Genomic DNA, 15,840 nt, shown 5'->3' with positions numbered 1-15,840 from the left:
TTGGAGTGGACCTTTTGGGTTCATCTTCATTGGGACCCTCTGTATTTCCTGGACTTGCATGACCTTTTCTCTCATCAGGTTAGGAAAATTTTCTGTCATTACTTTTCCTATCAGGTTTTCTATCCCTTGCTCCTCTTCTTCTCCTTCTTGTATCTCTATGATTCTAATGTTGTTCCTTCTTGTATCCCTATGATTCTAATGTTGTTTAGTCTCATGTTGTCCTGCACTTCTCTTCAACACTCTTCATTCTTTTTTAATCTTTTTAAATTTTTGCATTGTCTGGGAATTTTATCTACATTTTTCTCTAACTCACTGATCTGATCCTCTGCCTCGTTTAGCCTGATTTTGATTGATTCTATTGTGTTCCTCGGTTCAGAAATTGTATTTTTCATTTCCTCCTCATTCTTATTGATAGTTTCTATGTCCTTTTTTATGCTGATGTAGTTCTCCATAAGTTCCTTGTAGCGTCCCTGAAATTCTTTATAGTTTCCCTGGAGTTCTTTGTAATTCCCCTGGAGTTTATTGCAGTTTTCTTTCATTTTTTTCAAGTTCATTGAACTTTCTTATAACCATTTTTTTGAATCCCATGTCTGATAGTTGGCTTATGTTTATTCCATCTATCTCTCTTTCTAGGGATTTCACTTTTGCTTTCATTGGGAGTTTGTTTCTGTGTCTCTCTATCTTAGATTCTTCTTGTTGGTTTTTGTTCATTAGATTTGTCTGCTTTGATTTCCAGCCTTCCTGGTATGAGATTTTGTATAGGAGACCTGGGGGATTCAATGGTGCAGCCTGATCTCCTAAGCCTGATGCTCTTTGGATGCCTTTTATGCTGTTTGTTTTAGCTGTCTGGCTGTATTTCAGTTACTCTTTGGTGGATAATTCCTTCTGGCTAGTTGATTGAGAGTCACTCTTCCCACCTTGTCTTGAGTTCTTTTGTGGAGATGCTGTTAAAACATAAACACACAACCCACTCAAGAAACCCACACCCTCCAAAATGTCCCTCACCCACAATCCCACTATCAGCAGCAAATGAGACAGTATTAATATAAGTATAGAGAGGTTAAGATGATTATACTATAGGTGAAACTGAAAAGAATTGTTTTAAATGAAAGAAAGATGATTTTTGAGAGGGAAGATTATAGAATAATAATAGTAGCAAGTAGGGTCAAGGCTATGTGAGACAGTAAGTAATATTTACATTGCCTGTTGAAAAAGGGAGGGAAGAATGCAGAATGAAGTGAGAAAGTGGAATTGTATAGTATTAGGTTTATACAGCAGTTATATGCTATATGTTTAGTGTGAGAGGGAGGATAAACAAGACAGACAAACAAACAAAAAAACAAAAATTAAAGAAGAAGAATAGGAGGGAGAGAAGGAAGGAAACAGATGAAAGAAATAGTTTTTATCCAGTACAACCGTTGGGCACTGTTTTCTTTTTCTGGTTCCACTCCTTGTCAAAATTCCATGGGTTTCAAATCTTTTCTGGCTGGCTTGCTGTGAGGAGATCCAGCTTCATTGTGGGGTTGTTAGTCTCTCACTCGTGGGCCTACTGCCACTCTGCTGTGAGCTGCACTTAGTTAAGTCCCCTCCCCCATGGTCCTGCAGCACCCTCAGCCCTCCTCAGGCTTGTCTTTTCTGCTGGTTTGCCAGTGTGCACATGCCAATAGTCTCTGCCCAGCCTCAGGTCCTGTCTCTGTTCCTCCAAAAATTCTCTGTGTCACCTCCAAACTGCAGCACCAGCTTGTGTCCCTGCCTGTATGCCTGCATGTGCTGCCTGCTCACGTCACCTGCTTGCCTGGGGTCCTAACCAAGTCTGCAGTTCCACCGCAGCTTTCCCATATGGGCCCCTCTCTCTGCCCTTTTGTTTAGTGGAGCCCTGATGTGAGCGCCTGGAGTGCAGAGTTGTCAACCCAAGGTTGCCAGGCAAGGGAGTCCCCACCTAGACTCAGTTCATACAGTTTCTCACAGCCCAGGCTGTTCACTGTCTTCCTATGCCTCCATCTGTTTCAACCAAACCTTCTTGCTGACTCCCTCTGGGACTTTGCTGGTCAGTGTGCCCTTGGCAGGGGGAAGCCTCCAAGCAGATCCTGGCTAATGAACTGGTCAGAAGCTTCCCTTTTTGAGTGCGATATGGCAGAGGCCATGGTCTGGGAGGTCAAGTGACTCAGCCTGGAGAGCGTGGCCAAACTTTCCACCCTCCTTTATGCCACTCTCACACTCCCTTCTCTGTCTGCGCTGTCTGAAATCCATACTCACTCACTCCTCTCTGTGTTTGCTCTCCAAGTCCTTCCACAATGGGAGCAAATGGACAACACTGCTACCTACTCCACTGCCATCTTTCTTCCTCCTAATTTGCAAATATTAAACCATCCTTGCATCCCTGGGATGAATCCCACTTGATCGTGGTGTATTATATTTTTAATGTGTTGCTGGATCTGGTTTGCCTATGTTTCGTTGAAGAAAACTACGTAACACCAAAGAAAGAAATTAAGGAAGATACAAGTAAATGGAAGCATATACCATATTCATGGATGGGAAGAATCAACATCATTAAAATGTCCATACTATGCAAAGCAGTTTATAGATTAAATGTAATCCCTATTTAAATATCAGTGACATGTTTCACAGACCTAGAACAAACACTTCAAAAATTTATATGGAACCAAAGAAAAAATACCAAATAGCCAAGCAATCTTGAAACAGAAGAACACAGCAGGAGGAATCACAATACCTGATATAAAACTATACCACAAACCCACTGTATTCAAAGTAGCCTGGTACTGGCATAAGAACAGACATATAGATCAATGGAACAGAATAGAGAGCCCAGAAATAAATCCAGGTCTATATGGTCAACTAAAATTTGACAAAGGAGGAAGGAACATAAAATGGAGTGAGAAGAGCATCTGCAACAAATGATGGGAAAACGGGACAAGGACAATGCAAAAAAAAAAAAAATAGAACTAGACCACCAACTTACACCACACACCAGAATAAACTCAAGATGGATCAAAGACTTAAATGTAAGCCATGACACCATAAAAGTCCTAGAGGAAAACATAGCAGGAAAATTTGAGATATTCCACATAGCAATATTTTCACTCATGTATCTCCTAAGGCAAGGGAAATAAAGAAAATAATAAACAAATGGGGCTGTATTAAACTCAAGAGTTTCTGCTCAACAAAAGAAAACATTGGCAAATGAAAAGGAAACCAACCATGTGGAAAAACATATTTGCCAATGATACCTCAGACAAGGGATTGATCTCCAAAATATATAAAGAACTTATATGACTCAACACCAAGTAGACAGACAACCCAATTAAAAAATGGGCAAAGGACCTGAACAAACACTTCTCCAAAGAAAAAAAATACTGTGGGTCAATAGCCATGTGAAGAATGCTCAACATCAGTAACCATCAGAGAGATGCAAATAAAAACCACAATGAGATACCACTTTACACCAATCAGAATGGCCATCATCAATAAATCAACAAACAAGTGCTGGCGATGTTGTGTAGAAAAGGGAACCCTAGTGCACTGTTAGTGGGAATGCATACTGGTGCAGCCACTATGGAAAAAAGTATCAAATTTCTAAAAAAACTAAAAATGAAACTGTCTTTTGAACCAGCGATTCTATTGCTAGGATTATACCTGAAGAATCCTGTAACCCCAGTTCAGAAGAACTTATGTACCCCTGTGTCCATAGCAGCACTATTTACAATAGCTAAGTGCTGGAAATAGCCTAAGTGCCTGTCTGTAGATGAGTGGATCAAAAAACTGTGGTACATTTACACAGTGGATTACTATGCAGCAGAAAGAAAGGAGGAACTCCTACCATTTACGATAACATGGATATAACTAGACAGAATTATGCTTATTGAAATAAGCCAGGCAATGAAAGTAAAATACCATGTGATATCACCATATACAGAAAACTAATGAAGAACACAAACAAATGAACAAAATTGAACCAGAAGCACTTAACCAAGGAACAGACTAACAGTTACCAAGGGGATTTGGGGGCGGGGGGGAAGAGGGGTAAGTAGTGGAAGATAGTAAAGGAACTAGTATAAAGAACTCATTGACATATACAGGTAGGGATTAACTGTGAGAGGAGGGCTCAGCTGGGTGTGGGGGGAATAATGGAGAAAAAAGTGGGACAACTGTAGTAGAATGACAATAAAAAAATCAAAAATTTAAAAAAAAGAAATCTGCTGATAGTCTTATGGGAATTCCTTTGTAGGTAACTGTCTGCCTTTCTCTTGCTGCTTTACGATTCTCTCTTTAGCCTTCACTTGTGTGGCTTAGTGGATTGAGCACTGGCCTGTGAACCAAAGGATTGCTGGTTCAATTCCCAGTCAGAGCATATGCCTGGGTTGAGGGTCAGGTCCTGGTTTGGGGGCTTGTGAGAGGCAACCAGTCAATGTATCTCTCACACATCAATGTTTCCCTGCCTCTTTTTCTTCCTCCTTTCCCATCTCTCTAAAAATAAACTTTTTTTAAAAAGATTCTTCTTATTTAACCTTTGGCATTTTAATTATGATATGTCTCGGTGTGGCCCTCTTTGGGTTCAACTTAGGTGGAACTCTCTGTTCTTCCTGGACTTGTATACCTATTTCCTTCACCAAATTAGGGAAGTTTTCTTTCATTATTTTTTTCCATATTAGTTTTTAAGTTTTTGCTCTTTCTTCTGTCCTTTTGGCATCCCTATGATTTGGATGTTGGCATATTTGGAGATGTCTCAGAGGTTCCTAAGCCTATCCTTGTTTTTTTCACTTCTCGTGTCTTCTTTTTGTTCTGGTTGAATGTTTATCTCTTCCTTATGTTCCAAATTGTTGGTTTTAATCCTCGCTCCTTTCCCTTCTTTGTTGGTTTCCTATAAATTTTTCTTTATTTTACTTAGTGTAACCTTTATTTCTTCCTTTATTCTTTTCCATACTCAAAGAGTTCTCTAAGAATCTTGATAACCAGTGTTTGAACTTTGCATCTGATAGGTCAGCTATCTCCATTTTGCTTTTTTTTTTTTTTTTTCCTGTTCTTTATTTTGGGCCATATTTCTTTGTCTCCTCAATTTACCAGCTTCCCTGTTTTTGTTTTGTATTAGGTAGATCTGCTTTGACTCCCTATCTTAGAGCACCTGTTAAATTGTATGGGATGCAGCCTTAGGTTTTCACCAGGGTGGGGCAACTCACTTCACCACTTTGTGGCTCTGTGTGGTGAGAAGGGTCAGAGAGGATACAGTACTGCTGCCTGGCTTCTGGATACTTTTTCATAACTCACCACATTTCTAATCACTTCACCCACTTCTCATATGTGACTGGTGCCATTCCAGTTATTGTCCTGGTGGTGATTCCCAGAGTGGTAGGGTTTGTGTATGTTCTAAGTCTTTGTGGGTCCTTTAAACAGACTCTTTAGAAACTAAAAGTTTCTTGTTCTGCCCCAACCCCTACTGGCTTTTAGAGCCAGAAGTTCTGAGGCTTTATCTTCCTGGAGCCAGAACCCTGAGCTCTGTGGTCTGACCTAGGCCTGGGTTTGCTCACTCCCAAGGTAGTCCTCTTGATTTTTATCCACTGCATGTGAATATGGAACTGCCCATTCTGTTGCCATAGCCACTGCTTCTCTGGACTGCACCATTTTCTCTCTGTCCCAAATCTGTTACTCTGCCCCTCCTATCTGTCCAGATGAATATGGATTTTTTAAATCCTTGATTGTAGGATATTAATACAGTTCAATTTTATGGAATTTTTTGGGTGTTTTTTGTTTTGAGGTTAGTTGTAATTCTTTTTGCAGTTGTGGAAGGAGGCAAAGTGTGTCTACCTATACCTCCATTTTGACTGCAGGTTCTTGACTCTTCAATTTAAAACAACATACACTTTATACTAGAAATGCTCATAGCAAAGATATTATTGTTTTTCTGTATATATGTTTCATGTTCTTCATAAGTTAAAATGCAGGAAAGATGATGCAATTATTAAATGCATAAAATATATCCTCAATAATGTCACATTACCTTTCTTGAGTTGTCTGTTTACAATATTCTCAAGTTCCATCCCTTATTCCACTTATTTCTAGCTTTTTCCACACTAGTCTGTATCACCTATGGTAGCAATTCAAAGCAAGGGATGATATTTCTACATTTTCCCAAATTCTTTGCTTTTTTCAATTATGCATCATATTTTATTTCAAATCATGGCATAATATGTTTTTCTTGGATTCAGTTCTATATCCTAGTTTTACTTAGAAAAAATTGGCTATTACACTTGATTTGCTATCCAACCCAGTCAAAAACTTATCACTTTAGAAGTTCCTATCTCCTGCCCAGAAAGCTTAGCCACTATGACTTCATGTGTAATTCTTAGGTGTAAATGCACCCCTGTACTCAGATTGCAGAAAGGGTAGTAAGCTTTCTCACCCTGACAGTCTGAGATTTCTCTGTAATCCTGAATGTGGAAGACACTGATAAAAAAATGATTAATTTGATGTGAACTCTGAGAAAATATTATCTGATGAGATAGACTCCTCATGGTCAACTGATGGCCCAAATTTTATAAATAATAAGAACCTAGCAACCATTTACTGACAGAGTCTTCTCACATACTTTGTAGGGTGGGAAGAATCTTAGGTGAAACTCTTGGCTTCCTACACTGTGCCCCACTTGTTTGTGCCATCTGAGTCAACTACAGCCAGGAAAACCTAGTTTCATCTTTCTACCAATGGACTGAGACCTGCACTGCTCCATCACAACTGCACAATATTCATCCTTCATTTACATAAATTGACATAATTGGCAACTTGGGTGGAACTTTAACCATAAAATGTGGTCTATCCTTTATATCAGTGGAACACAATTTAGGTAGCTACCTTGATCTGTGTCTCTCAGGATGCAGCTTTTTATTGCTCAAATAAATTATTTTAATTCTTTCTTAGGTATAAAATTAGTTTTGGTTCACAATGGAAAGTAGAAATGCAATGACAAGAGGACTATAACCCATTTTAAGAAAGCCTTTAAATTACAGTTTCAGTTCAAGCTTTTGCCCTATTATACATGTAATAATTCAAAGACTTAACTTCCAAATCTAAGACCATGCAAATGTATTTGTCTATTTAGTGTCCACATGTAACCCATATTTAACAGCATAGCATGCTATTGTATCTATTTTTAGTGTCATTGTTTTGTCTGGAAAACAGCCTATTTAAAATCATTCCTTGATGTCACATTTAATTTTCTTTTCAGTCAGGAGTTAGACTTTAAGGCAATGATTTACTGAATTTAACAATATGTCAAGAGAGTTGTGTTCAATGTTAATGTGAAATTCTATGTAACTGTTGTCCATCATGACCATCAGTGAGCAGCAATAATTATCTTCCTCTCTTGAAGTCTAAATCTTATTTGGTTGTTAGAGCATCCTGGTAGGCTAGTAACTATGTGTTGACTGAGTGCTCTGGTTGCCACCAAAGAAGTGAATGTGTGTGTGAAATTCCTGATGTCTGCTTAAAGTTTGTCTAGGCAGAACAGAATTCCCTTTATCATCATTTAATAACAATCTCTTAGGCTACAATGGGGAAAGGGATGAAGTGTCAGAGCTCAGAAAAAAAATTTAGAGCAATGAAAATACTTATGCATGATATGATAATAGTGTATACCTGCCCTTATACATTTGTCCAAATTCATAAAATGTACAACACAAAGAATGAACCCTAACATAATCTATGGACTCTGGGTGATAATGGTGTATTAATATCAGTGCATCAAATGTAACATGTGTAACACTTTTTGGGGGGATATGATATTAGGGAGAGCTATACATGTGTGAGGAGAGGAGTCTCTGAGGAATCTCTCTACTTTTTCCTCAAGTTTGCTCTGAATTTAAATTTTATATATAAAAACAAAGTCTTCAAAATTGAATATATATATATATGCATATTATGTACATATGTTTTTGTGATTATATATTATTACAGTTTCCTGGGGAGAAATATAAAACTATGGACTGCCACAGAGAAAAAAATGTAAATATAAAATAATCACCAACTATGAATAGTCTTGACTATATACCAAAGCAGTGACAGGTTGCTGAATTTTTCTTGAAAGCTCCTATAAGATAGAATGGCTTCTGGGTGAAAGAAGAAAAGGGCAAAATTTAAAAAATGAATTTATGAAGTTTCCATTTTAACTATTGAATGGATCTTAAGAATATTCAATTCATTAACTGAGTTGTTGAATGTGTTGTAATTTAATGGAGTAAGTTTATAAAAATCTACTTTAATCCCATTTCCCTTTTCCATTCTTTCTGATTGCCATAATTTACAATTTCTGTCCCTTGCTCATGTACTCATCTAAGACAAGGCTGCGGGAATATATTATCTTATTTAAATGCAAAGCATTTAACTTGCATTACAAAATGTGAATGAAATGAGAAAAACAACTGGATATATAGGTGCAGATTTCTGATTTCTCAGGAAGATGACATTTATTATTATTCATGATGTAGAACCTATATTTTCCAGCCTGACAGTATCAGGTGGATTAAATATGCATTCAAAGTATAGTAGAAAACCTGTAAAAAATTAAAAACATATAATCTCTATCTCATTCACTGAAAAGATAAATATTCATACATTAACTTAAAAAATGTTTATTGAGGATTTGAAATTGTGATTATTCAGAAAGATATCCATAATTGATCTGTTGAAAACAACAGAAATATTAAGCAAAAAGAAGAAAGACTCATGGATATGGACAACAGTGTGATGATTGCTGTGGGGAGGAGAGTATAAGGGGAATAAATGGTAATGGAAAAAGTACAATAAAGATTAAATCAAAAAGAAGGAAAGAAAGAAAGAAAGAAAGAAAGAAAGAAAGAAAGAAAGAAAGAAAGAAAGAAAGAAAGAAAAGAAAGGAAGGAAAGAAGGAAGAAAGGAAGGAAGGAAGGAAGGAAGGGAGAAAGGATTGAACATGATTAAATTGTCTTTCCAGGGTGACATTTTATATTTTTAAAAAGTTATTTTATTTTTCTAAGTTACACTTTAACAAAACTTCAAAATTGAAGTGCAAATATAAAGTTTTGAATTCAAAGTAAATTCCCATTGTCTATTTCTGAGGCAATCACATTTAACTTATGCATGTCTAGTTTATTTTCATGTTTACACTTAAGACGTTCATACTATTATTTATTTTAACTCTAGAGAATAGCTATTGTATACTTTCTATAAAATATGAATTTTTATTGCATTCTATTGTGCCATATGGTTCACTGAGCCATAAACTCCCAATACAGTTATATAATAATGATAATATCAACATTAAATGCCAGTGAAAACATGAGCCAAGTTCATAAGTTCATATTAAGACAAAAAAAAACTGAAAAAAGTAGGGCTTTGAATGGAATTGTCTATAGAAAAGTAGGAGAGACAACATTTTTACAGTATGATGTCTAGCAATCCATGACATTGCATATTCTTCCATTTATTTAAAATTAATATTATATTGATTTATTAATATTAAACGAAAACCAACTATCTTTGTATCTATATTATTCCTTACTAAACTTGCTTATTAACTTATTAGTGTGCCATGTAATGCTTATAGGTTTTTAAAGATTTCCCATGTTCCAAATAATGGTTTGTTTTTTCTTTTAATTATTATATACTTTATTACCTTTTGCCTCATTAAAGTAACCACCTAAGAAAAATTAAGAAAAAATGGAGGAAGTCAACATTTTTGCCTCATTTCTGATCTGAGAGATGTTTTAAGAATTTATCATTAACAATAATGTTGTTTTTATATGTACTCTTTATAATATGGATACTCATTTATATACTCAGTTTTATATGAGTTTTTATATACATTTTATCAAAATTTTTTGCATACATTGTATTAAATATATATATATATGTAATTTTAAAACCTTTTTTCTACTGTTAAGGTGATAATATATATTGTCTTATGCATATGTGTCTACATCTTCTCATCTTTAGATTGGTCTAATTCTATTGTTCTGTTCTCAATTTTACTGATTCTGTCCTCTGTGTTTTTTATTATTGAACCAGTCCAGCAGGTTTTTTAAATTTATGTTATTGTATTTTATAATTATCTTTTTTTGGCTATTTTAAAATAGTTTGTATTAGTTAAATTTTGTAATTTTTTATTTGGTTAAAAAGAAAATGTTTATTTTCTGTTGAAATATTCTTATTTAGGTGGCTTTTAAATTCTTGTCAAGTAATTTCAGTATGTGATTCATGTGTACTAAGCTACTTTTGTGTCTGTGGCTTCATTGTCAGTATAATTCTTAGAGGCTCTTTGTTGCTACTTTGATTATGATTGACTTATCTTGTGTCCCTGGGGCTTCTACTATACCCTGTTGTTGCTGTTTGATGAAGTGGAAAGAGTTTTCCCTAGTGCCACTAGGATAAAGAAATGCATTACCTAGCAGTGGGTAGATGATTCCTCTATTGGGTAGAAACATTTAAATTATCCCTCCTCTATCCTGTTGCTCCAGACCTGGGGTCTCTAATCAAGTCTATATTTTATACTACCTTTCAGAGTTTCCCTGTATTGTCTCTTGCATTTTTCCCCATTGTTCTTATTAGAGAGGAGCAAGGAGAGATGAATCTATGCCATCTTCTTGGAACCAAAAATTATTGTCAATTATTTTGATAGCCATTCTTTAATAACTTGAAGTTGATCATCTTTTCTACATGATTTATAACAAATTACATTCCCATATCTTTTAATTGCTACTTCTCTACTTATTCTTAATTATGCTCTTAGATTATGTGAGATTTTTAAAAGTATAAATATACTTATTTCTTTTCCAGGTATGCTTGCTGTAAATAAATAAGTATTTTACATTTCTTTTAATATTTTTTATTCCTGTCTTGGAATTTTTCTTTTAGGAATAGCCTTTACTTTAACAGGTAGATTGAGACCTATTAACTCTATGATTTGGAAAATGTTGATGGTTATTGGTAATAATACTTTTCATTATTATTCTAAGTTTTCAGGGAAAGAAAAATAAAATGTTCTATGATATAATAGAAAAATAATACCTATTTTTTTGCAGAAGGTTTGAGTGAATCAGGGAAATTTTATTTAAATAAAATTAGCACTCTGGACATCTGCAGGGTCATTTATTTGTATATCTCCAAGTGTTGCATAATATATGTTCAATAAATATTCATTAAATTAATAAATACAGTGGTTTGATCATTACATTTTTTTCTGTAAACTTCAAGATCCTTCATGTTTGCCTAGTAAGGATCATAAAGTCAAGAAAACCTCAACAAATGTGAATGAAAGAGGACGATGTTGTTTGAACGGGGGATCACAGAATGATAGAAAGAACACTGATGGCTTTATTTTTGCAATGTTAGATAATTTATTCCTCTGTCTTTCATAAAAATATTTTGACCATTAAGAAAAACATTGAAGTTGAAAAAGACAACAAATAATTTCAGGTTTAGCATTTATAAAACTTTTGTTAACATATTGATAATAGTATTATTTATGCTTTTTAATTTTAGGTTCAAGTTCTTCGGAATGCTGGAGAAGAAGTGACCCTAACAGTGTCTTTTTTAAAAAGAGCGCCTGCCTTCCTTAAACTCCCACTGAATGAAGATTGTGCATGTAAGCATTTATGAAGGATAGGTAAAATACATCATTGCACTTACTTTTTAAATATTATTTCCTGACATTAATTAGTTATTTCTTTTTTAAATTTGGATTTCTTCTGGAACAAATTATTTTTGTCATTTCATTAATCCTATGCAAAAAGAACAGATGTTATTTTTATTACAGAATGTATTCATGACATTTACAGTTATTTTCAAATATTTGATGGGAGAAGCATATAGATACTTACTTGGCTACTGGACTTTCTAAACAAGTATTTACACTTAAGCTGCCTGGATGGAAATTGTGAGATTGACAGAAGCACCAGTCTATGTGGAAATGTATTAATTTTCACAAGAGCTACATAAAATTTCTCCATCATGTGCATACTATAAAATGAATTGTATATTTTCTAATATTTTTGCTAAAACTATCAAAGAATATATTCTTAATTGAGGCATAATTTGGATGCATTTAGAAGCAAAGGACTTAAATGTATAGTTGGAACAGTTCTAACAAATAAACATGTGCCTACTCAAAATCCTTTAAATCACAGAATGATTCCTGTGTGCCTCTTCCCAGTAAATAACATCACCAGAAACAATCATTGACTTTATATCTTATCATCATATATTATGTTTGTTCCTTTTAAAACTGTATAGAATGGAATCATACTGGATTTACTGTTCTGTGTCTGGCTTCTTCCATTATGTACAATCACTTGTTATATATTTCAGTGGTTTGTTCATTTATATTGCTGCGTAATATCCCATTATATGAATATATTAAACTTTCAAAGTGCATTATTTTATTTATAGACAACAAGCCTGTTTCCAGTATTTTGCTATTGTAAATTTAACTGCTATGTGCATTCTTGTACAGGCATTGGAGGTCTTACAATTTTATGTCACAATTATAAGTATCTAGAAGTAGAATTGCTGAATCACAGAATATGTATAAAAAACTTGTTAACAAACTACCAAGAATATTTTTTAAATAAGCATATACTTTAAGACTTCTCATTTCCTACTCCAGCAATTTATGAGAGTTCTGGTTATGTACATTTATTCCAATATTTGATGGTCAAAAATTTTTAGGTGTTATATTGAGCATGTAGTGGTATCTCTTTGTAGTTTTAACTTGCATTTATCAGAAGACTAATGATGATTAGCTCCTTATAATGTGGCATTTGCACATTTTATTGTCTATTTGCATATCTTATTTTGTAATGTGTCTGCTCAATTTTTTTGCCCATTTTCTATTGTCATGTCTGTTTATTACCTCACTGCAGGAGTTTAAAATTATAATCTGTATATAAGCCTTTGTCAGTTATATGTGTTACATTTTCACTCCATCTGTGCATGACTCTTTTTTACATAAAGCTGTCTTAGGTTTGCAGTTTTTAATTTTGACAATATCTAATTTACCATTTTTGGGTCATTTTTGCTATATATGCTTATCCCTTTTTGTATCTTCTATGAAAAATAATGGCCTAACCCAAGGTCACAAAGATATTTTCTTATATTTTTTTCTATCCGCTTTAGAGCATTGGCTTTTATAATTCATCTTATATTAATTACTCTTTTAATGTCTGAAGTAGGAATCAAGAATTAAGGAATAATTTTTTCATTTCATTAATTTATGTGTCTAGGCACTGCCCCCTATAGCCGGCCCAAGAAAGCAAAATGCATCTGTCAAAATGAGGCAGACAACTATAGAAATCCCGGTGGCGCAGCTTACCAGGCAACAGATGAAGAACATGACAGATGAACAAATAAGAAACCTGTCAGAGGCTCAGTTCAGGGCCATTGTTATCAGGTGGCTTACAGAATTAACAAAAGATCTGGAAAAAGATGAGAAAGAATTGAAAAACACTTATACTGAAAGGAACAAAACCTCATACGAGACAGATGGTGAGAAAATAAAATCCAGAGTTCAAATCAACAAACCAGAACATAGAGAAGGAACAAACAGTCAACCAGTGCAGAGAGAGGAAACGGGAAGCAAGGATGAGAGGATCAGAAACCTCTGGGACAGCTATAAGAGATCGAATATATGGATTATAGGATTGCCAGAGGGCGAAGAAGAAGAACTAGAAATTGAAAAATTAAGTGAAAATATAATAAAGCAGAACTTCCCAAACTTGGGGAAGGAAATAGACTTACAGGTCCAGGAAGCACAGAGAGTTCCAAAACAACTGGACCCAGGGAGAACCACTCCAAGACAAATTATAATCAAAATGTCAAAAGTTAAAGATAAAGAGAAAATCTTAAAAGCAGCAAGAGAGAAGAAAAGAATCATGTACAAAGGGGTCCCACTTAAACTATCAGCTGACTTCTCAAGGGAGACCCTGTAGGCAAGAAGGGACTGACAAGAAATATTCAAAGCAATGAAAATCCAAAACCTACAACCACGAATACTCTATCCAGCAAAGCTGTCATTCAGAATAGAAGGGCAGAGAAAGTGTTTCCAGGACAAAATAAAACTGAAAGAGTTCATTAAATCCAAACCACTGTTATATGAGATGTTAAAAGGACTGGTTTAGAAAAAGGAGGATCAAAGCTATGAACACTAAAATGAAAACTGCATCACAAGAAACAACAACAGAAGCTAGGGAATTGAAACAAAGGCAAACTAAATAGGGAATGAGAGTGGAAGGAGAACTATAGATATGAGGAGCATATTGGGGGGGAGGTCAGCAGGGAAGGGGAAGGGGAAGAGGGAAGGAGATGGTATAGGAATTAAGAAACATCGTAGGAGAGAATGGAATAGACAGAGGTTGAGAAGAACTATATGTACAACCAATGGACATGGACTAAAAGGGGGGGGCAAGGGGAGGGAGGGGCGCCACCGGGTGGAGGGGAGGAGAGGGATTGGAAATTGGAACAAATGTAACACTGTAATCAATAAAACACATTAAAAAATAATAATAAAAAAAATTTATGTATGTATTCTTTCAACAAAACCACACTGATTATTACAGAAGTATTATACAAGCATTTACATTTTATTGTGCTTCACCTTACTGATCCTTGAAGATATTGTATTTTTTTACAAATTGGCGGTTTATAGTAACCTTGGGTGGAACAAGTCTATCAGCTCATGTCTCAAACAGCACTTTCTCACTTCATGTTTCTGTGTCACATTCTGGTAATTATCACAGTATTTTGAACTTGTTTATTATGGCATTTAGTGATCAGTGCTCTTTGAAGTGAGTATTACAATTGTTTTGTAGTGCCACAAACTGCCCACATAAGACAGCAAACAATTGATAAATGTTATTTGTACTGCTCTACCCATTGTTCCCTCATCTCTTCTCTCTTCTCAAGCCTCCCTAGTCCCTGAGACACAAAATATTGAAATTAAACAAATTAATAACCCACAATAGCCTATAAGTGTTCCAGTGGAAAGAACAGTCATACCGCTCTCATTTTAAATGAAAAGCTAGAAATGACTAAGCATGTTGAAAGCCAAGATAGAATGAAAGCTAAGCTTCCTGTGCCAAACAGTTAGCCATGCTGTGAATGCAAGGGAAACATTCTTGAAGGACATTAATAGTGCTTCTTCAGTGACCACCTAAAGAACAAGTATGTTAAACAGCCTATTGTTTATATAAGCAAAGTTTTAGTGATCTGCATAGAAGATCAAAGAAGTTACTACATTTCCTTAAGCCAAAGTCTAATCCAGAGGAAGACTCTACTTCTCTTCTATTTTTAAGACTAAGAGATGTGGGAATCTGCAGGGGAAAAAAAGAAAGAAAGAAAGAAAGAAAGAAAGAAAGAAAGAAAGAAAGAAAGAAAGAAAGGAAGGAAGGAAGGAAGGAAGGAAGGAAGGAAGGAAGGAAGGAAGGAAGGAAGGAAGGAAGGAAGGAAGGAAGGAAGGAAGAAAGAAAGAAAGAAAGAAAGAAAGAAAGAAAGAAAGAAAGAGAAAGAAAGAAAGAAAGAAAGAAAGAAAGAAAGAAAGAAAGGGAAAGAAAGAAAGAAAGAAAGAAAGAAAGAAAGAAAGAAAGAAAGAAAGAAAGAAAGAAAGAAAGAAAGGAAAAAGGTAGCAGAGACTAACTCCCAAGGTTTAAGAAAAGAAGTTCTCTCCATACATTAAAAGTGCAAGGTGAAGCAGCAACTAGATGCTGTAGCAAGTTTCTAAGGAGATCTAAGATAATGAATGAAGATAGCTATGCTAACAACAGCCTGTCAATGTAGATAAAGCAACCTTGTGTTGGAAGAGCA

At 35.0% G+C, this 15,840-nt stretch overlaps 1 protein-coding gene across 1 annotated transcript in view; it reads left to right on the top strand.

Annotated features, from left to right (window-relative positions):
- SNTG1 (syntrophin gamma 1) overlaps window positions 1-15,840 on the top strand; it is an 850,024-nt gene that overhangs the window by 549,905 nt on the left and 284,279 nt on the right. Inside the window, exon 9 of the mRNA XM_090283711.1 lies at window positions 11,527-11,629. Coding sequence (XP_090139837.1) covers window positions 11,527-11,629 — 103 coding nt within the window. The remainder of the gene's footprint in view (window positions 1-11,526; window positions 11,630-15,840) is intronic.

Source organism: Furipterus horrens, unplaced genomic scaffold, assembly GCF_987537825.1.
Source record: "Furipterus horrens unplaced genomic scaffold, mFurHor1.1.pri manual_scaffold_7, whole genome shotgun sequence".
NCBI classification, from domain to species: Eukaryota; Metazoa; Chordata; class Mammalia; order Chiroptera; family Furipteridae; genus Furipterus; species Furipterus horrens.
This window is presented reverse-complemented; position numbering and strand designations above follow the sequence as displayed.